Source organism: Nannospalax galili, unplaced genomic scaffold (genome assembly GCF_000622305.1).
Source record: "Nannospalax galili isolate Female #2095 unplaced genomic scaffold, S.galili_v1.0 scaffold842, whole genome shotgun sequence".
Classification (NCBI taxonomy): domain Eukaryota; kingdom Metazoa; phylum Chordata; class Mammalia; order Rodentia; family Spalacidae; genus Nannospalax; species Nannospalax galili.
In genome coordinates this window covers 1,260,536-1,282,168 of record NW_008349291.1, presented here as the reverse complement: position 1 = coordinate 1,282,168, position 21,633 = coordinate 1,260,536, and the positions used below count along the sequence as shown (strand labels likewise).

Below are 21,633 nucleotides of genomic sequence, written 5' to 3'. Positions count from 1 at the left end.
GGGCGGGGGGCAGGCGGCAGGGGAGGGCGGCCTGACACATCCTGACTCACCCTCCCTCCTGCCTTTTCCATTCAGACAAGTCGGCTGCCTAGCAGGGCTCACACCGCCTTGCTCGGAGGAGGGCACGGAAGGAAAAGTTGGAAAAGTTGAAAAGTGAAGGGGGGGGGGTCTGAGAGGGGCCGGTGAGGTCATTGGCGTCCCCTCCCTCCACCTCCACGGGCTGGGGCCTGGCTGTGGGTGGGGGTCTGGCTAGACCAGGACTAGCATTGAGAGATGGGGAGGCAGGAGGAGGAGAGGCAAGCCCGGAGCCTGGGGGTGGGGTGTAGGTGAGAGGAAGCGCGAACAGAAAGCGAAGGGTCTCTAGGATTGAGCGTGATGGGACTGAGATGGAGACTCTAAGGCAGAGGCAGGTTGACAAACCCTGGAGAGCAGTGGGGCATATTAGATATGGAGTCTCTGAGATGCAGAGACAGGAAAACTGAGGGCTTAGAAATGTGGCTCAATTGCTAGAGTGCTTGCTTAGTTCCATTCCCAGCACCGCATAAACCAGGTGTGATGGGACTTACTGTGCAATCTCAGTACTTGGGAGGTGGAGGGATCAGGAGTTCAAAGTCATCCTTAGCTATGTAGTGTGGCTCAGACCAGCCTGGGCTACCTGAGACCCCATCTCAGAAAGGAAACGGAAGAAAGCAGGGTCAGGGAAACAAATACAGACATGGGACCAGCCAGAGTGATGAGCTTGAGCTGGAGAGGACCTTGGAGACCCTGGGGCAAGGTTCTGGAAGTCTGAGGTCAATGAGTAAAGTGGACAACAGGAGGAACTTGTGGAGAACCAGAGATCCTGAGGGGGAGAGGTGTAGGGACAGGAAGAGAAGAGACAGACTGCACAAGAACATGCACAGCCTAGAGAGACAGCAAAGCCGGCTGACCAAAGATGGGTGGGCCAGAGATAGAGGTTAGATGAGGATGCTGAAGTGGCCGGGACTGAGTGATGCAGTAAGAAAGTGGGGCCCAAGAGAAAGAGGCGTGGAGGCTCTCCACAGGACAGAACTTTAGCCTATGATGCTACCCCCTGCCTGTTTCTTCATCTGTAATGGGCTAATAAGAGTACCTCTCAGGGCTGGGGAAATGCCTCAGTGGGTAAAAGAGCTTGTTGCATAATCGTGAGGACCTGAATAGAATCCCTAGCACCCATATAAAAATCTGGGTATCTGTCACCCCAGTGATGTGGCTGGAGATAGGAGGATGACCAGGCCTTGCTGCCTTCCAGCCTAGCTCCAGGTTCAGTGAGAGACCCTCTTTCAAGGGCATAATGCAGAAAGTGCTAAAACAAGACACCCCAGGTCCTCCTCTGGCCTCAGCACAAGTGCAAACAGGTGCGGGCACCCACCCACACATACATAAACTACACACAATACATCATTTACACATACATACACCACACACATACATTCACCACACACATACATACACCACACACAATATACTATGTATACATACATACATACATACATCACACACCAAATAGGATACACACATACACAACACACATATATATACCAGACACCATATACACTACACATACATGCCATACACCACAAATATACATACACCACATGCATACATGCACTACACACATACATATACCACACATATACTGATACATACATCATATACACCATACACCACACATACATACATTACATACATCATACACTACACACACATACACCATATACAAATACATGCATCATACATCCCATAACCACATACATATAAATTACATGTATACCTAAACCACATACATACACACATACACCAGATACTACACATGCCATATACTACATACACATATATATATACCACACAGACATATATATATACTATACACACTAGACACCACACACACATATCTACCACACACATACACATATCTACCACACACATACACACACAATACACCACACATACACACAATACACCACATACACACCTACACCACACACACCATACACCACACGTATACATACACCACATATACACACATACAACCATACACTACACACATACACATACATTTACCATCTACCAAACACACATAAACACATACACCACACATATACAATATACCACACATACACCACACACACCACACATACACATACACACAGAATCATACACTACACATATACATACACCATACACAACCATACACCCCGCACATATACCACATACACACACACCCATACACTACACACAAATACATATACCACACACACACACAACCATACACCAGACACATACGCCACACATACACATACATTTACCATATACCACACATACACATATGCACATACAACCATACACTACGCACAAATACATATACCACATACAACCATGCACCACACATATACACCATATACCACACATACACATACACTACATACACACATAAAACCATACACCACACTCATACACCATATATACACATACATTTACCATATATCACCCATACACTTACACCACACACAACCATACACTTCACACATATACATACGACACACACACACACACCATACAGCCATACAACACACACAAGCATGCACGCACGCACACACGTGTGCAACCATACGCATGGTACCTTCTCATTCCTAAAGGCCACAGTGAGGGGCCACACAAAAGAGCCCTTGATAAGTTTAACCTCTCTAGCTCATGGTTACAGTTGTCAGCAATCCAGAGACACAGGAGCCACTGGGAGAGCTAGAGAGAGACAGCAAAAGTGAGTCTGTGGGTGTGTGGGTGCTAGAGGCCTGGACAAGGCCATGCCAGAAGGGGGACACAAGAGCTGTCAGGAAAGAGTGGGACACCCCACTTCAGGGACCCTAGCAATGCCCACATAAGGCATTCAATGGATGAAAAACTGGGATAGAGTGCTCAGGAGTCACAGCCCCTGAAGGGAGGAACAGAAAGGTCAACCAGAGTATGTCCCCAGGAGCTTCCTTCTCAGGAAGGAGATGGGACAGCACAGGGCACAAAGAGGTGACATGGACTTCAAAAGATCTCTGCAGACCACACATGCCTGTCCTTTGGGACTGCTACACTGCCTGGAGGGGATGGTCGTGTCTCTGGGATTGATTGGCAGCTAGAGGCTTCCTCTCCCCACCTACCACCACTCGGGGACTACTGCTCAGTTCCCTGAGGAGGTGAGGTCACAGCCCCCCCCCCCCCCCCCCCCCCCCCGTGGTGGGACATGACCTCATCGCCTCAGGTAAGAATTCTTTCTCTCTCTTGGTCTGTCAGGCCACCCCCTTTGAGGGGCCCCCCAGGGGCCCTCTCCAGCCCTGGCTCCTGTACGGACCCAGGCCTTTGACCACTGGGTCTCCACCCCTCAGGGGGCCTGTTTCCGGCTGAGTCAGTGTGGGGGGCCCAAGGCTGCGTCAGTGAGGGGAGAGCTGACGTAGCCCCCCCCCCCAGACTGGGAGGGGCTAGCCAAGGTGACTCAGGCCACCAGCCTGGGGGATGGACTGGCCTGAGGGGACAAGGGACTGGGCTTGCAGCCAGACCGGGACCAACACCAAGGACTGCAAGTCCCTTCCCCCAACAGGGATACAGGAACTCACATCATCTCCTCAGTCTGCACCTCCCCCATCCTTCAAACCCCCAAAGTCTAGAGACCCCAGTCCTCTTCCCACAAACCCAGAGTCTGATACCCAGATACCCAGCTCTCATCCATCAGACTGGGATCCACATCCCAGTCCCCCTCCCACTGACCCAGGGATCTAGACCCTAGCTTTCCACCCACAGACCCAGGAGGCCAGACTTAACCTCCTTCCTTCAGACCCAGGGCTCCAGGTCCGGCCCCTTTCCTTGTTCCCAGAGCACTAAACTCTCATGTTCATATAAGTGGATGGAAATATGTTGTCCTGCATGTGAGGGACCTCTATGTTTGAGGGGGGAAGTTCATGAGCCTGGGTCAAATCAGGGGTGATGGAGCTGGGGCCAGTTTCTGGTCCTGCCTGCCTCCTCACCCTGGGGGTTGTGGGGAAGACTCATCTTCCCCAGGGTGACCACAAAAGGGCTTGGAACTCCTGGGTCTTCTCTGGGTAAGGGTATGGGAATGAGAGAGAGAGAGAGAGAGAGAGAGAGAGAGAGAGAGAGAGAAAGGGAGTGGGAATCCCAAGAAATGACGAAAGACTGCAAAGACAAGAACAGGATCACAGTGACCCACAATGAGAAGACAGATGCAGGAAAAGGTGGGTGCTAGGGGACCAAATTGAGAAGTCAAAAAGAGAGACAAGGGAGATCAGAAGTGTTCAGAGACATTCCAGGCGGTATCCCTGGGATGGGGGGGGTGCTAGCCAGGGGGTACTTGATGGTGTACTGGCCCCTGGGTGAGGTGGTGCTGGCTGGGTGTGATGTCAGCACATCCCAGGCTGTGTGTGTCCGTCTGTCTGTCCCTGGGGGGTCCTGTCTGGCCTCTGGGGGGTGACGGGGCAGGTCAGCCACAGAAACAGCCCAAACCTGTCATTAGCGGTGAAGGCCTTGACGGTGCCCCCACCCCACCCCAATCCCAATCCGCGGTCCAGCGCCGGGCAGCCCCACCCCCCCACCCCCTCCTTGATCCCTGAGGAATCTAGGGAATTGGGAAGTGGGTCCAGATGGTGTTGACACAGGAAATGGTCAGCAGCTGCCCTGCCTCAGCCCCACAACTCCTCTGACCCCCACCCCCGGGGCCCCCTGCCGAGCCCCCTCGGACCTGTGTCATCTCTGACGGAGTCAGCCCAGGGCCCACTCAGCACCCTCTAGGATGTTTACAGGAGGACACCAGGATGAAAAGGAGTCGACCTCACAGGCTTCTTGGGAAATAGGGTCTGGCCTTAGACCCCCTCCTCCTACAGACTCTGCAATCCAGGTCCCAGCCCTCTTTCCTCAGACCGGGAGTCCAGAACCCAGACTTCCTCAGAACTTGGGGTCCAAATCTCAGCCCTCCTCCCTCAGACCAGTAATTCAGGCCCCTGACCTCCTTCCTCAGACCCAAGGGTCTTATCTCCAACTCTCCTCTATCAGACCCAGGGGTCCTATCCCTAACTCTCTTCCATCAGACCCAGGGGTCCAGGATCCAGCCCTCCTCCCTTAGACCTAAGTGTCCAGACCCTGCTCTTCTTCCTCAGACCCAAGGGTCTTATCTCCAACTCTCCTCTATCAGACCTAGGGGTCCTATCCCTAACTCTCTTCCATCAAACCCAGGAGTCCAGACCCAGCCCTCTTCCTTCAGACCCAAGGGTCCTGTCCCCAACCTTCCTCCCTCAGACCCAGGAGTCCAGGCCCCAGCCCTCCTCCCTCAGACCCAGGAGTTCAGGACCCAGCCTTCCTCCCTCAGACTCCAGGGCCAATTCCAGAACTCTCTCAGGAACTGAGGTTCCTTTTCACTATACCAAATGGACACTGAGCTAGAGTAAACTAGGAGTCATGGCGACAACCCAGTTTTCAGTCTGTCTTCTTCTTCTTGGAAACCTGACCCTTCATCAGTCCTGGGCAGACAAAACAGGAAAGAAAAAAACTTGAGGTTTTCTAGTTTGTGTCTCCTCATTTACAGATGGGGAAACTGAGTCCCTTTGGGGTCATGGATTTAGGCAGGGGTCACCATCAGCCTCTGACCCTGTCCACACCCTCAGGCTCAGCAAGGCTAGACAAGGTCAGTCCCAAGCCTGGTATGTGTTCCCTAGAGCAAAGACCTCCTGCCTGAGGAGAGGTACCCTCTAGGAGGACAGTGGGACCAGGGGCCACCCCATCCAGCCCCCACTGTCCCTTCCTCCTCCTGATTTGGTTGCTGAGGAAACCTTCTTAACAACGGGTCTCAATGAGACCCCAACATCCCGAGGCCCTTCTTCCTGGTGGTGAAGGAGAGACACTGTAACAATGAGGTTTACAGAGCCTGGGCCACCTGAGGCCACCTCCTCTATCATTGGGTTGGGAAAGACAGGGGTTCTCCAGCTCCGAGATCTCCCCAATCCTAGATCTGTACCCTGTCAAGTCTCAGATGAGCAGAGACAATGCCAGTCCGAGACTCTGTCCTGATTTCTCTTTCCCGCTTCCCTTCTTGAGAAGGCTCTAAATCTGAGACCACCCCTCCTATGCCCACCCACCTCTTCTTTGTGGATGTCAAGGAAGCTACCTCCTAGATAGAAATGATGGGCCCAAGGCACCCCTCCCTCTGAACCCCTTGCTGAGGGGACTCCCTAGCAACAGAACAGCAGAATTCTGGGGTTGAGGCTTTGGGGCGGGGCTCAGCTGTTACTAGGATGATGACCTTCAAGGTTACTCTCCATAGAGGCCCCAGAGGTCTGGGGAGGCAACATGGTGGGCTCTGCGATCACAGCGTTGGGCCTTCTCCTGCTGATGCAGGCCTCAGTAGGTGAGGGTGTTGATGAAGACATCAGTAGGCTGTGGGCCGGGCCACCGTGGCTGCCATACAACCCCCCAACACCACTCTTTTTCTCTCACAGATGCGAATGGGATCCAGGGATTCTTCTACCCATGGAGTGAGTAGGAGTTGAAATCTTGGGACTCCAGGGAGGGAACCCCAAATTAGACCGCAGGGTCTGAGGGAAGAAGACTGGGGTGTGGGTCCTTGGGTCTGAGGGAGGCAGGCTGAGGCCTCAACTCCTGGATTTGAAGGAGGGAGGGCTGGGGCCTCAACCCCTGGGTCTGGGGGAGGAGGACTGCTGTCTGGACCCCCAGGTCTGAGAAAAGAGGCTGGGGCCTGAATTTCTGGGCCTAAGGAAGGAGGGCTGGGGCCTGGACTTCTACTCTGAGTGAAGAAGTCCCTGAACCCCTGGTTCTGAGGGAAGATGGTTGGGTTCTGAACTCTCAGGTATAATGGAGGAGGGCTGTGCCTAGACTTGTAGGTTTGAGAGAGGAAAGCTGGCTACTGGATCCCCATATCTGAGGAAGGAGGCTGGGGCTACACCCTCAGGTTTGAGGGAAGAGGCCTAGGGCCTGCACTTATATGTCTGAGGGAGGAGGGCTGGGACCTAGACCCCTGGATCTAAGGAAGGTTGGAATCTGAACCCCTGAGACTGAGGTCTGAGGGAGGAATAGGACCTGGACCTCCAGGTCTGAGAAAAGAAGGCTTGAGTCCAGACTCCTGAGTCCTATACACTGTAGTTCCTTGCACACAGCCACACAGTCTGGGGCTTGGGACCCTCTTGTTTGTAGCCTGCAGAGTCAATTCTATAACCAAGTGTCTACTGTGGTGGCCCCCAGGTTGTGAGGGAGATGTGTGGAACCGAGAGAGCTGTGGGGGTCCAGCAGCAATTAAGAACCCCAACCTCTGCCTGCGCCTGCGATGCTGTTACCGAGACGGTGTGTGCTACCACCAACGGCTGGATGGTGAGTGGCTGGAAACCAGGTGTTTCAGAGGATGGGGAGGCTGATTGCTGCAACTCTGGACATCCATCCTCTTTTTTCCCTAGAAAACATGCGCAGGAAGCATATGTGGGCACTGGGCTGGACCTGTGGCAGCCTGCTTTTCCTGATCTCCAGCATCTGCCTCATCTGGTAAGCATGGTCAGGCCATGGGAGAGGCCTGGGTCTCCACAAAGTGCAGGTGGCTCAGGCTGAGCATGTCCTCTCCACACTAGGTGGGCCAAGCGCCATGACATGCTGCACCTACCACAGTTCCTCCAGGGAAAATGTGACCTGTCACAGACAGTCTCCCTGCTGTCTAAGGACAGACAAACAGTCAGCAAAAAGACAGCGTCAGTCACCACACCTGTCTCTGTGCCCATAACAGAACCCTCAGGGACCGAAGAAACTCTGCTCACGGAAGCCGGCGATGAAACCGAGGGAGGAGAGGAGGATTAGGGGCAGCCCTGGAGGACCCTTAATACAGATATGACAGATAGATGTGTGTCTTTTCTGAGATCTGAGGAGCAGGTGGCTTTGTGGGAATCTTACATAGAGTACCTGTATGCTTTGAGGCAGCTTAGGGGGGTCAGGGCTGAGTGGAAGCTGGGCTGTGGAGGGGGAGACCTGGGATGGGGAGGTGAAGTAAGGCAGGATCTCGATTGAGTGGGGTCTGGGGGTAAATAGTGTGGATCTGTGTTGTGGAGGGGGATGAAGGGGTTTCTGGGTTAGGAGTATGGAGGGACTGTAGTAAAGTCAGCTGGAAATGCATGAGTTGGGAGTACCACGGAGACACATAGTGAGGGAAAATGTGTCCAGAGCAATCCTGCTTTAGGAAGCCCCACCGAGTGACCCCCCTCAACACTTTATTTCCTCCTCTGCACCAATGCCTGAGCATGTACAAAAGAGTGTCGGCATTGCCCAGCGAGCACTTCAGCTCCCACAGTCCCCACGGGCCAGCCTTTTCTTGGAAGTGTGTTATGGTCTGCTTCCAGATTCATCCTGCCCAGCCGCCTCTCTTTCCTCCTAGTCTTGTGTCAGTCTTGAATCCAAACCACCCTCTTTAAGGGTCACCCTCAGTAAACACCTTTCAAGTCCAGTGTGCCTGTTTGTCTGCCCTTCTTGGAGGATCCGAAGTACCCTGGGGTGGTCTGGGCCGGGTAAGTGGGTCTGAGTTCAAGAACCTTCTCCTAGTTTCCCTGGTGCCCCTGTGAAGGGCCAGAGAGAAGTCTGGACCCTATAGTTCCAGCAGCTGTAGGGTTCCCAAGGTCTAGGGCAGTCTCTCTGTGGGAGCTCCCAGATCCCCGCTCCCCCGTCCCCTGCCCCTCAGCTTGGCTCTTTCTCAGACAGACAAGCAGCACTCCAAGGCAGAAGCATTTATCCAAGTGAGGGGGACAGGTAGGTGTCCTGGTGGCTGGCCGATGTACTGGGCAACTGCACATCTCCGTCAGGTCCTGCAGGTGAGGTTGTCTGTGGGAAGGGAAGGTGAGGTTAGCAGCTGGTTGGGACTGCTCTCCTCTGTCCCTGAGTTCCCAGGAATGTCTCCTCCCCAGGAAAGGCCAGGTAGCCCCTCACTCAGTGATGCACAATCTTGCTTACCCCTCTGCTTGCTGCAGGGCCTGCAGAGTATGCATGTGTGCACAACTGTGTAAGCCTTTAACTCATCAGAATCCGTTGGTACGGCAAATGTATGACAAGGAAAGGCAGAGACAGATCTGATCTGGGGAGTCACAGAGACAGAGAAACAAGCAAAGATGGAAAAAACAGGCAGGGATAGAGGGAGGAGAAACAGGCATCCCAACACTCGGGGGCGGGGAGCTGCAGCAGAGGATTTTGACTTTAAGGAAGGACTGAGAGTATAGTTTGAGGGCAGTCTGTGCTACAGAGTGTGAGATCCTGTCTCAAAAACAAAACCAGGGATGGGGCGAGGGTAGAGAGATGGCTCAGTAGTTAAGAGCGTTAGCAGTTCTAGCAGAGGACCTGGGTTCGGTTCCCAGCACCCACATAGTAGCTACGAACCATCCATAACTCCAGTTCCAGGGGATTCACACCCTCTTCTGGCCTCCATGGGCATTGCATGCAGGCAAAACACTCATTCATACACATAAAATACAAATAAAACTTAAAAAATAAAAACAAAGCTGGGCATGGTGGTGCACGCCTGTAGTCCCAGCACTTGGGAGGCAGAGGCAGGCGGACCTCTGTGAGCTCAAGGCCAGCCTGGTCTACATAGTGAGTTCAAGGCCAGCAAAAAAAAAACAAAAAACAAACCAAGGTATGGTGGCATGTGCCTTTAATCCCAGCACTGGAGAAGGAGAGGCAGGTGAATCTCTATGAGATTGAGGCCAGCCTGGTCTACCATAGTGAGTTCCAGGTCAGCTGGGGCTACCAGGAGACTCTGTCTCAAAACAAAATAAAAACAAAACAAAAAACAAACAAAAAACAAACCAAGAAACAAACCAAGAGGCTAGAGAAAGAGCTCAGTAGATAAGGACACTTGCTTCCAGGCCTGATGACCTGAATTTGATTTCTTGGACCCACATGGTGGAAGGATATAACCAAGTCTCATTGGTTATCCTGTGGTCTCCATATATGTATACCATAGTATGAGAGAGAGAGAGAGAGAGAGAGAGAGAGATAGATCACAACACAGCTAGGTCTATATAGGGAATTCCATGCCAGCCTATGCTACATACTGAGACTTGTTCCAGAGCTGGGCAGAGATAGGAGGGGGAGAGGAGGAGGGTGGGGAGGAAGAGGAGGAGGAGGGGGGGAGGAAGAGAAAGGAGGGGGGGAAGGAAAAGGAGAAGAAGAGGAAGAGGAGGGGGAGGAAAAGGAGAAGAGGAAGAGGAGGAGGGGAAGGAGGAAGAGGAGGGGGAGGAAGAGGAGGGAGAAGAAGAGGAGGAAGGGGGGGAGGAGGGGGAGGAAGAGGAAGAGGGGAGGAGGAAGAGGAGGGGGGGAGGAGGAGGAGGAGATAAAGGAAGATTTTCCCATTTGTGAATTTTGAGGAAGAGGGACGCTACCAGAGTTAAAATATAACCTTGGGTCAAAATTCAGGTTCTGCTTTGAGGCCCACAAATATATGGTAGACTTTTGAGCCACGTCAAGGATTTTCAAGGGGCATTTTGTCTACAGGTGGTTATTTTGGCATGATATGTTGCATTAGCTCAGCTTCACCTCTGTATAGTTGTTCGTTCATTAAATCTTTTATTTTCCCGTCTCTGTGGTGTTTTCAGAGTCTCACTGTTAGAGTCCTGGCTGGCTTGGAACCCATATATCAATCAGGCTGACCTCGAACTTGCAGTGATCTTCTGGCCTCAGCCTCTGGAGTGCTTGGATTATAGGGGTTAGCCAACAGGCCTGGTTTATGTGGTACTGGGAATTGAAGCCGGGCAAGCACTACCATCTGAGCTATATCCCAACCCCTAGCAGCTGTCCATTTTGAGATAGCATCTCAAGCTGGCCTGGAACTCACTATGTAGACCAGGCTGGCCTGGAACTCAGAGATCCACCTGCCTCTGCTCTCTGAGTGTGGGAGCGATTATGCCTCGTTCCCGACGCCCTCTTTTGTCTTCCACAGGCTCCTGCATGTATATGGTACACATAAACTCAGCAGGTACACATAGATACATAAAAATATAAATTAGGGGCTAGAGAGTTGGTTCAGTGGTTAAGAGCACTAGCTGCTCTTGCAGAGCACCTGGGTTTGGTTCCCAGCAGCCACATGGCAGCTAACAACAATCTGTAACTCCAGTTCCAGGGGAATCCGACACCCTCTTCTGACCTCTGCAGGCATTGCATGACACTGATGCACTTACATACATGCAGGCAATACACTCATACAGATAAAGTAAAAATAATGAAAATAACAGTAAATTAAAAATTTAAAAAACCCCAAATGCATCAATCCATTCAATCAAACCATTCACCATTCCAGCTATTTAATCAACCAAGTCATTAATTCTTCTATCCACCCCCCCCCACAATCTGTCAACCAACTCTCTTATACACTTGTCCATTCACAAAGCCACATCATTCACCAGCCAACCTATACATCCACCCATTCTTCATTTACCCATCCATCAGCCAAAATGCATGGATCCATCCATTTATCCATCCTCCACCCATCAACTAACAAACCCATCCATCTTCCATCCACCTGTCTATTTAATGATCCGTCCTTCCACTTGTCCCGCACCATCAAACTTTTCCAAGTGGAACAAAGACACCTGGGGTCTTACCCTCAAGGGGCTCCCTGTCAGTTGGGAGAATCACCTCCCACACAAACATACCACATGGTTATCCAAGCAGCAATAATTTGAACGCCCAGAAGAGGGCACAGAAGGTGAGCTGGTGTCTAAAGAACATGCAGGAAGTTTTCTGGGTGTATTGCCATAGCAAGGCCCCTCCTGGTATAGAGGTCATCAACTGAGCCTGGCTGTCTGTGATCTGAGAGATATTGTTAAGTACAGAGAAAATAAAAGAATGGGAACTAAAAAATAGAGGTCCCAGGCTGGAGAGATGGCTCAGTGGTTAAGAGACATCTTTTGCTGCTCTTGCAGAAGACCCAAATTTGAATCCTAGCACCCTGGTACATGGCGGCTAACAATCATCCATAACTTCAGTTTCAGGGGATCTGACGCCCTCTTTTGTCTTCCTTGGGCACTGCATGACACAGGTGCACTTATATATATGTAGGCCTAACACTCATACACATAAAATAAAAATAAATTAAAAAAAATTAAAAGTGGGGACTGGAGAGATGGCTTAGCTGTTAAGAGCACTGACTGCTCTTGCAGAGGACCCGGGTTCGAGTCCCAGCATCCACATAGTGGCTACGACCCATTCTTAACTCCAGTTCCAGGGAAATCCAAAGCCCTTTTCTGACCTCCGAGGCAATGCACGACACGGGTGCACTCACACGCAGGCAATACACTCATACACATAAAATAAAAATAATAAAATTAAAAAAATTAAAAGTAGAGGTCTCCCTGTAGCCCCAGCTGGCCTAGCACTTGCTATGTAGATCAGGCTGGCCTTGAACTCACAGAGATCCGCCTGCCTCTGCCTCCCAAGTGCTAGGATTAAAGGGGTGCACCACCATGCCTGGCATAAATTTTTTACAGGGGTTGGAGAGATGGCTCAGCCATTAAGAGCACCAGCTGCTCTTTCAGAGGCCCTGAGTTTGATTCCCAGCACCCATATGGTGGCTAACAACCATTCATAATTCCAGTTCCAGGGCATCCGACACCCTCTTCTGACATCGCAGGCATTGCAGGACACAGTTCACTTATATACACACAGGCAATACACTCAAACACATCAAAAATAAAAATAATAGGGCTGGAGAGATGGCTCAGCAGTTCAGAACACTGGCTGTTCTTGCAGAAGACCCGGGTTTGAATCCCAGTACCCACATGGCAGCTGACAACTGTTGTAACTCCAGTTCCAGGGGATCCGACAGCTTCTTCTGTCTTCCTCAGGCATTGTACAACATGGGTGCACTTACCTACATGCATGCAGCCAATACATGCATACACATAAAATAATAATAAATAAAATATGAAAAAATTAAAAAATAAAGTACTAAAATTTTTTTTGGTCTTTTTGAGACAGGGTCTTCTTGCAGTCCTAGCTGGCCTGGAACTCCTATGTAGATGAGGCTGGCCTTGAACTCACAGAGATCTGCCTGCTCCTCCCCCCAAGTTCTGGGATTAAAAATGTGTGCCACCACCCCCGGCCTGCATTTAAAAAATTTTTTTGGCATAAACATGTTTTTTAAAGAAGGGAATACAGCCTGGTGTGGTGGCACACGCCTTTAGTCTCAGCACTCAGGAGACAAAGGCAGGTGGATCTCTGTGAGATCAAGGCCAGCCTGATCTACATAGAGAATTCCAGGCCAGCTGGGGCTACAGGGAGACCCCGTCTCAAAAAGACCAAAAGGAAAAATAAAAAAACTTTTTTTTTTTTTTTTTTAAAGGGAATACAGGCTAGGGACATAGCTCAGTTGGTAGAATGCTTGCACTGCAAAACAGGAATGCAGTGTATACCGCGGATATAACCAGACCCTATATACCAATGGAAGGCAGAGAGGGAGGGAAGGTGATGGCTTGCCGCTTCACTATTCCTGTCCCCATTGGTCCTTCGCCTTTGCCTTTGCACCAAAGGATTGCTTGTCGGTGCACTTGGTGTTCTCCTGCACCGTGCAGCCTGGGCCAAGGTTACGGTAAGCCCGGCCTCATTGTACGGTAACAGTAATGACCTCAGAGCACTGGGTACAGAGAGAGGATGCGATGGGGCTTGGTGCACCTGGGACACCACCTAAAGCGTGGTACAGGGGATGCCTAACCCTGCCTCCATTCCCTGGTGTCATCTCCAGCAACCAGGACGCACTGGTCCCATTCGAGTCTGCAACCACGCCCATCCTGAAGGTCTCAGTTATGCGACTCTCAGTCTCCACCTTCTGGGAGGGGGTGTCGGTCTCCCCGCCACTCCTCTGTCCTCCCTCTCTCCACGTCTCTCACCTGGGGTTCACTCGCTGCCAGAGCCCGCCGCCCCGGGAGCGGCCTCGAGCGTGGCGAGCTGCAGGCGCACGCGGCGGGAGCCTGTGGTGGGCTGCTGGGGCGTGCGCACGGGTCGGCGCGCTCCGCGGGGACCCGGAGTCGCCCGGCGACCGGTGGCGGCAGAGGGCGCCGACCAGCGGCGGGACAGTTTGCGCGCCAGGCGGGCGATGGCAGAGGGCCGCAGGCCGTAGTCGCGTTCCAGCTCCTGGCGCGAGATTTCGATGTTGCCGGTGTACCAGAGGATCCAGCCCAGCAGGCTCAGGAAGACCAGCAAGGCCCCCGAGTAGATGAGCAGGTCCCCGAAGTCGCGGCCGCGCACCTGCAGCTGCGCGAACACGCCGGTCAGCAGCGCCGCCATGCCCGCCACGTCCAAGGCCACCGCTAGCAGCAGCGCCACGCGGCAGCGGCCCAGGCCGGCCGCGGGAGCCGACGCGGGCGCCGGTGGAGACGCGGATCCCGCTGCCGACCCCTGCGAGCTACACCCAGTGGGAGCAGCCGCCATGGCCCTCGGTGGCCTTGCCGCCGCCTGCGCTCCCAGACTGCGATCTGGGGTGCGGCTGCCCGGGGCGGGGTCAGGGGACGGGCGCCAGGTGTGCCCAGCGCCTGCCCAGTCACCTGAGTTTGACTGGAGCGCACAGCCTGGTCCTGGTGCCAGGTGTGAGCACAGATGGGAGCTCCTCACCGGCCCTGTCCATCGAGGAGCAGCAGGGGCTAGGGCGGAACTGGAGGGTGCCATAATGGATTTAGCTGAGAGTTGTTTCTGTTTGGTGCGCGCCTCTCTGAGGCCTCCTGTGCCACCAGGTTTATGGTGAACACGGATGGGGTTAGAAACAACCACCAGATGGGCTAGAGGGTTGCAGAGCATGCATGAAGCCCTGGGTTCGTGCCCCAGCAGAGCAGAAAAACGCTCTGGGACGCAGAGAATCAGCTGCCAGACCCTTCAAAGGGAGGAAACCCTCGACATTTGTCTTTTGGGATCTCCTGGGTGCCTGAGTGTTGGGCCTCGGGTCCAGTGAACCTCAGGTGAGGAAATGGATCTGTCTCCCAGGAGCTGTTTGACACTATCAGAAGACAAAGTATAAGGTCAGGGCTCATTGCTGGTGACATGCCCTGCCCTCAAAGAGTTCCTAGATGTGATTCCGAAGAAAGGTGCCCCAAGGGAGGGGGACACAGAAACTGTGGTCCTTTTTGTACAACAGATCCCTTCTCATACACCATACACTCTTCCTCTGCCAGTGAAGCTGATCCTTGAAGCTGGCCTTGACTTCAAGGAGGCTGGGTATGGCCAGGGCACTTTGGAGGTGGGAGGCAGCAAGATATGGGGAAGAGGCTGTGCTAACCCCTGTGGAACTCTGGGAACCAGGAGCTGTTACATGGAAACTTCTTCATTCACACATTTTTCCCTTAGAGGAATTCGTGGCTCCCCTAAGCAAAATCATTGGGACACACAGACACAGACACATACACACATACTCATGACTAGAAAACAGGGAGCTAGTTGGGAAGAGGAGTAAGTGGAGTGGGCAGAGACAAGCGTGTAGGGGTGTGTGTGCTCAGAACACATTATATACGCCAGGCGTGATGGCACATGCCTTTAATCCCGGCACTTAGGAGGCAGAGGCAGGTGGATCTCTGTGAGTTCGGGGCCAGCCTGGTCTACATTGTGACTTCCAGGCCAGCTGGGGATACAGGGAGACCCAGTCTCAAAGACTAAAAAAACACAACCCACTATATACATGTATGAATGTCATAAAATCCATTGTTATGTATAATTAATATATGCTAGTAAAAACATTTTAAAAGGTTAAAGAGAGCTGGAGAGATGGCTCAGTGGTAAAGAGCACTGGCTGCTCCTGCAGAGGACCCAGGTTCAATTCCCAGCACCCACATGGTGCTAACAACCCCCTAACTCCAGTCCCAGGGGAATCTGACAGCCTCTTCTGACCTCAGGGGGCATTGCACGACAGGGGTGCACTTACATACACGCAGACAATGCAACCATACACATAAAATAAAAATAATGCAGTCATACACACAAAAAAAATTGAGGGGGAGGTCTTTTTGAGGCAGGAATACCCTGTCTCAAAAAGACCAAAAAAAAACCAAAAACTATTTATTTTATTTTTTGCCCGTGCCCCTGTAGCTGGCAACATATGCGCGAGCAACGTGCTATGGCGCTGCAGCTTAACCCCCGGCCCCACAAGGAGATATTATATTTTACTGTTTTTATTTTATGTGTACCACTGTATTGCCTGCGTGTAGGTAAGTGCACCCGTGTTGTGCATTGCCTGAGAAGGTCAGAAGAGGACATCGGATCCCCTGGGACTGGAGTTACGGACAGTTGTTACCTGCCATGTGGAGGCTGGGATTCGAACCTGGGTCTTCTGCAAGAACAGTCAGTGTTCTTAACCGCTGAGCCATCTCTCTAGCCCCTAAAATTTCTTTTTTAAACACAAAACAAGCCTGCTGTGGTGGCGCACCCCTTTAATCCCAGCATTCTAGAGGCAGAGGCAGGTAGAGCTCTGTGAGTTCCAACCCTAGCCAACACTACATAGTTAGACCCTGTCTTAACCCTCACGCCCTCCCCCCTCCAGAAAACAACCCCCCTAAAACCGCCAACAAAAACCAAGTCTTAAAACCATGCACAATGACGCAATCCTGGAATCCCCAGCCTTCGTGAACTGGAAACTAGCCTAGACAGCAAGACCCTGTCTCAAAAAGTGTTTACTTAGCGCCCACCACGCGCCAAGTGGTGGTTGAAGCGATGCCTCAGTTTGGAACCACCCGAAAACTTCCAAAAGGCCAACCGAACGGCCGTGTTCCTCCGTGAGAACGCGCTTCCAGCTCTCCAGCCGAAGTTTGCCGAAGGCTTCCGAACGCTGCGCGGCGGAACACAAGGAAGGGAGGAAGCGAGAGCGGCGACTTCTGCGGCCCTGGGAGGAAGCGGAAATGCGTTTCGGTATTAAAGGCATCGTCCCGCCCCCAATGAGCCTCTTTCCGTCTCCGGCCGCTGTAGCGAGAGGAGGTGAGCGTGAGCCCTCGCCCCGCGTGGCCACCGCCATCTCGCCCCCGCCGCGCACTGCCCTTGCCCGCAGCCTGATTTCTTCCCTTGTGCCCCAAGCGCTATTCACAGACCCGCAGGTCCGCCACCGGAAGTGGGGGTCTGGTTCCCCGCAGCCGCGGACGCCTTAGTTCGGCCCTCCGCCTTCGGTCGGTCATTCCCGCCCGGCGGGGCTCCCATTCGTCTAGGGGCCTAGCCGCGCCCTGCTTAGCTCACGGTGTGCCTTAGCTCACGTGCCTCGTTTCCCCGCAGCCGCCATGTCGGCGCATCTGCAATGGATGGTCGTGCGGAACTGCTCGAGTTTCCTGATCAAGAGGAACAAACAGACGTACAGCACCGTGAGTGTGCCCGGTGGTCGCACGGTCCTGGGGGGTCCTCCATTTCGGGTCACAGGAAGTGATCCCGCTAATCGTTAATTCACCTTCCGCACCTTTCCAGGAGCCCAATAATCTGAAGGCCCGAAACTCCTTCCGCTACAACGGACTGATTCACCGTAAGACCGTGGGAGTGGAGCCCGCGGCCGACGGCAAAGGGGTAGTGGTGGTCATGAAGCGAAGATCTGGTGAGCCTTTTTGCAGACAGGAGGTTGCCTTCCTGGAGGCAGAGCATCCCTGGCCTCAGGGGCTTGGGCCTGGGAAAGAAGCTTCAGCCCTCCCTCTCTGACTTGTCAGCGGTGTGAGCCGGCAAGCAATTAGACCCTGAGCTTTGGGTGACTGATGTTTTCAGATTAAATTCGCAGGCTACATCAGGTAGGGATGGATCTCTTTGCACCTCACAGACGAGAAAATTGAAGCTGCCCTTCACATGGAGGTGTCAGTTTGGGTAGAAATCAGTTCCATCACCTTCCCAGTCAGTCGGTCAGTTCAGGACACTTGACCTCCTTCAAACTTGGAGGCACAAACAAATTTTGGGGCATCTTCCCAGGGAGTAGGAGGCAGACAAACAGGGTACTTGAGGTACACACTGGTTCTCTGTCTAGGGTTTTTGGAGTGAGGAATGGGTTTTCCTCAGGTTTTGGTTGGAACTGACATGGAGGGATCACCCAGTGAGTGCTGAGGGTATGTGGAGAAAAGGGCTGGACAAGAGTCCTGGGTTTCTTGGGTAAGGTGTGTTTGTACCTGGGAAATGCACTGAAGACCTAGGCAGGTGGACTGATGCAGTGTCTCCTCACTAGGCCAGCGAAAGCCAGCTACGTCCTATGTGAGGACCACCATCAACAAGAATGCCAGGGCCACCCTCAGCAGCATCAGGCATATGATCCGCAAGAACAAGTACCGGCCTGATCTGCGCATGGTGAGTGACAGGTGGGCAAGAAGAGGTCAACTGGTGCTGCTGCACTTGGATGGAGTGGATGGGTGCCAGCCAGGTCAGTGCTCTTTGCTTAGTAGCTAAACCTGAGTTGTAGGGGTGTCCTCTGAATCTCAGCCCTAGTTACTTCTTCAGGGCCTGGGAAGCAGGCAGCAGGTAGGGGTGTCTTGTGAGTGGGTAAGCTGAGCCTGGTGTCCTGTCCTCCCCTTCAGGCTGCCATCCGCCGGGCCAGTGCCATCCTGCGAAGCCAGAAGCCCGTGGTGGTGAAGAGGAAGCGGACCCGCCCCACTAAGAGCTCCTGAGTCCCCTGCCCCAGAAGCAATAAAGAATCACTGACTTTGTCAATCACCTCCACTGGCCCTTTTTTTTCACCCCCTGTCTGTTTTGAGAAAGGGTCTCCCTGTAGCCCCAGCTGGCCTGGAACTCACTATGTAGATCAGGCTGGCCTTGAACTCACAGAGATCCGCCTGCCTCTGCTTCCCAAGTGCTGGGATTAAAGGCATGTGCCACCATGCCCAGCAGGCCCTCCTTTTGTGTGGGTCCTTGAGCTCTGACTTGTGTGCTGTCACTCAGGCTGTGTCACCAAAACTCAGTTGGGATGTCACGGTTGGACTGGCAGGGAGTGTTAAGTCATTACTCTTTCCAGAACAGGCCCTCTGACCTTTGGTACAAACCCTTCATACCTTTTTGAGTGCCTAAAAGGTTCATACAGGCAAATCCTCCCTTTAGAGGCTAGAGGGGTGTCTTTAGCTGGAAGGGTGCAGGCTGAAAGCTGGTCACAGGGCCACTTGGGGCCTGTGGTGTCATAGCAGGGTTTAAACCCTTTGGACACCTGGAGTGGAGAGGGGGATGCTGTGCAAGGATTGTGGAGACCAGTGCCTTAGGTTAGGGGGGAGCAGCCTAAGACTGGTGGCTGCCAGCTTCTGGCCAGCACAGTGTCTGATGAATGGAGTCCTGGCCTGAGCTTGATGGTGTCTTAGATCTCAGCTCTGTCTTCTGCTGAACAGGTTAGTAGCACAGCACAGTGGGATAGTGGCTGGGGGTACCTGGGGCTTTCTATAGTCCAGTCAGTTTTTGTATATGAGTTAAACCATGTGCTGCTGGCCCAGGAAAAGGTCAACATTCAAAGTCAGCTTTTACTGAATATATATCATTTACACCAATGTAGTCAAAAGCTGAGTTTGTGTGGTGTGTGCTTACAATTTTGAGTATCCTGGGACAAGAGAACCTTGGGATTAAGGCTAGCCTGAACTACATAGGTAAATCCTATTTAATGTAAAATTTGCTGCTGGAGAGACGGCTAAGTGGTTAAGAGCACTGGCTGCTCTTGCAGAGAACCCAGGTTTGTGTCCCAGCACCCACATAGCCCCAGATCGGATACACTTAGGCAGCCAGGTGTGGTGATATACACCTTTAATCTCAGCAGGTGGATCTCTGGGAGTTCAAGGCCAGCCTCATCTATGTAGGCAGTTTCCAGGCCAGCTGGGGCTACAGGGAAGCCCTGTCTCAAAAAGACCAACATATAAATATTAAAGAAAAAGACACACATAGGCAAAACACATACAAAAATAAAAATTTAAAAGCCTAGTAAAGTAAATGAACCATTGGGTTGGGCATGGAAGCTCATGGCCTTTAATTCCAACTCTGGAGTCAGACAGGTGAATCTGAGCTGGAGCCCAGCCAGGGCTACACAGTTAAGACCCTGCCATTAATAGAGCTTGGAATGGTGACCCACATCTTAATCCCAACATTGAGATAATCCTGGTCTACATAGTTGTACAAATTAGCTGGAGCTACAGGGAGACCCTGTCTGAAAATAGAAGAGGTACTCTGTATTAGGTGAGTGTGGGGCATAAAAATCTTCAGTGTGTGAAGGGTGGTCATTTCTCACCTGATGGCCAGTTGTCCTGTGAAGCCAGTGTGCCCACTTTGTAGATGGAGAACATGAGGCCCATATGGGGAAAGCTATTCACACCATTGTTGCTGTCATTTCATGACCTTACCTATTCCACAGCTCAGTGGAGTATGAGTGTATTGACTGCATGCATGTGAGTATACCATGTCATGTGGCAGATGTCAGAAGAGGGCATCAGATTCCCCTGGAACTGCAGTTAAGGACAGTTCATAGCCACCATGTGGTTGCTGGGAATCGAACCTGGGTCTTTTACAAGAGCAGTCAGTGGTCTTAGAGGCTAAGCCATCTCCAGCCCCAGATCTGATTTTTTAAAAACTTGTTTTCTTGGATGGATATGTGAATGCCTGGTGCCCAGAGAGCCCAGAAGAGGGCATCAGATGCCCAGGAATTGGAGTTATAGCCACCATGTGCAGGGAGCTAACCCAGGTCCTCTGGAAGAGCTGCCAGTGCTCTTAACCACTGATCCATCTCTCCAGCCCCTGGGTATGGTTTATTATGCCTTTCATCCTGTCATGCAGTATGTTCAGTGTTCCTTTTGATGTGTAGTTTACATGTCTGCCTCCACACCGGATGAGCACCAACTTGGAACTTCTGTGTGTCACCCAGGACCCAATACAGTTCCTGGTATGCAATGGATATAGATCACTTTTCTAGTAATCCTGCTGGTTCCAGTTTTTGTTACATACACACCATAGACTTGGTATGGAGTACACAGGAAACAAATCCCAGCAACAGGGTACATTAACATCACACCAGAAGTGCTCCCCGAAGCCTTGGTCCATGGGCACAGGGCACCCACAGGAGCCGTCTCCTTCCCCAGAGGTTATGCTGGTACAGTGATTATGATCGTTCATCAAGTAGACGGAAACACCAATAGGATATTCCAGGAGTAGGTGAAAGTTCAGATACAGACAAGCCTTCCTTTGGCATGAGCAGTGGTTTGAGTGACCCATGCCTGCTGAGCTGCCCTCTTCTGTACACCCTGCCCACAGCCCTTGACCTAGGTCCTCTTCCAGTAAAATAATGGCATTTTTCTTACTTTGAGCATGTTGAATGCAGAGATTGGCTAGAGGGATGCTTAGTGTCATAATTTCCTGTACTTCTAGAAATAATAGCCGGGCAGAAGCACATGTCTCGAATCACAGCATTCAGAAGGCTGCTTTAAGAGGCTAGTTTGAAGCCAGCCTTGCCCATATGCTGAAAGTTGTGACTCCAAACACCACACTGGAATGTGCTGCTGGCTCTCCAACCTTGAGGTGTCTGCTGCTGGTCCTGGACGTGCCATACACATTGCTGCTTTTAGTTATTTATTGTTGTCTATACCATACATCATGTTCGAAGAAACGCTGAAATTGCCAGGCATGGTGGTGCATGCCTTT

The 21,633-nt window shown here is 52.1% G+C and overlaps 3 protein-coding genes across 4 annotated transcripts; 2 read left to right on the top strand and 1 right to left on the bottom strand.

The window, feature by feature from the left end:
• The first annotated feature begins 6,321 nt into the window (after window positions 1–6,321).
• Tmem190 (transmembrane protein 190) lies at window positions 6,322–8,611 on the top strand. Its single transcript, XM_008846704.2, has 5 exons — window positions 6,322–6,415; window positions 6,507–6,542; window positions 7,267–7,392; window positions 7,476–7,560; window positions 7,644–8,611. The coding sequence occupies exons 1-5, from the start codon at window positions 6,358–6,360 to the stop codon at window positions 7,864–7,866; spliced, it is 528 nt and encodes a 175-aa protein (XP_008844926.1). The 5' UTR covers window positions 6,322–6,357; the 3' UTR covers window positions 7,867–8,611.
• Window positions 8,612–8,768: 157 nt separating this feature from the next.
• Tmem238 (transmembrane protein 238) lies at window positions 8,769–15,547 on the bottom strand. Its single transcript, XM_008846659.3, has 2 exons — window positions 13,932–15,547; window positions 8,769–8,877 (listed from the first exon to the last, which is right to left on the bottom strand). The coding sequence occupies exon 1, from the start codon at window positions 14,833–14,835 to the stop codon at window positions 13,939–13,941; it is 897 nt and encodes a 298-aa protein (XP_008844881.2). The 5' UTR covers window positions 14,836–15,547; the 3' UTR covers window positions 8,769–8,877; window positions 13,932–13,938.
• Window positions 15,548–16,865: 1,318 nt separating this feature from the next.
• On the top strand, window positions 16,866–18,687 carry Rpl28 (ribosomal protein L28). Of its 2 annotated transcripts, none has more exons than XM_029570206.1 (5): window positions 16,866–16,995; window positions 17,284–17,369; window positions 17,470–17,593; window positions 18,206–18,397; window positions 18,552–18,687. In XM_029570206.1, the coding sequence occupies exons 1-5, from the start codon at window positions 16,920–16,922 to the stop codon at window positions 18,629–18,631; spliced, it is 558 nt and encodes a 185-aa protein (XP_029426066.1). In that variant the 5' UTR covers window positions 16,866–16,919; the 3' UTR covers window positions 18,632–18,687. The 2 variants fall into 2 exon arrangements, with proteins under 2 accessions (XP_029426066.1, XP_008844880.1); XM_008846658.2 differs by having other exon boundaries at window positions 16,873–16,995; window positions 18,206–18,324.
• Window positions 18,688–21,633: the final 2,946 nt, after the last annotated feature.

Bases quoted from the DNA above. Each gene is read 5' to 3' on its own strand.
- Tmem190 (XM_008846704.2), top strand. From the start codon at position 6,358: ATGGTGGGCTCTGCGATCACAGCGTTGGGCCTTCTCCTGCTGATGCAG. The intron at 6,416-6,506 runs GTGAGGGTGTTG...TTTCTCTCACAG, and splicing joins GCTGATGCAGGCCTCAGTAG to ATGCGAATGGGATCCAGGGA. The intron at 7,561-7,643 runs GTAAGCATGGTC...TCTCCACACTAG, and splicing joins TCCAGCATCTGCCTCATCTG to GTGGGCCAAGCGCCATGACA.
- Tmem238 (XM_008846659.3), bottom strand. From the start codon at position 14,835: ATGCTCTGCAACCCTCTAGCCCATCTGGTGGTTGTTTCTAACCCCATC.
- Rpl28 (XM_029570206.1), top strand. From the start codon at position 16,920: ATGCGTTTCGGTATTAAAGGCATCGTCCCGCCCCCAATGAGCCTCTTT. The intron at 16,996-17,283 runs GTGAGCGTGAGC...GTTTCCCCGCAG, and splicing joins GGCCGCTGTAGCGAGAGGAG to CCGCCATGTCGGCGCATCTG. The intron at 17,370-17,469 runs GTGAGTGTGCCC...GCACCTTTCCAG, and splicing joins ACAAACAGACGTACAGCACC to GAGCCCAATAATCTGAAGGC.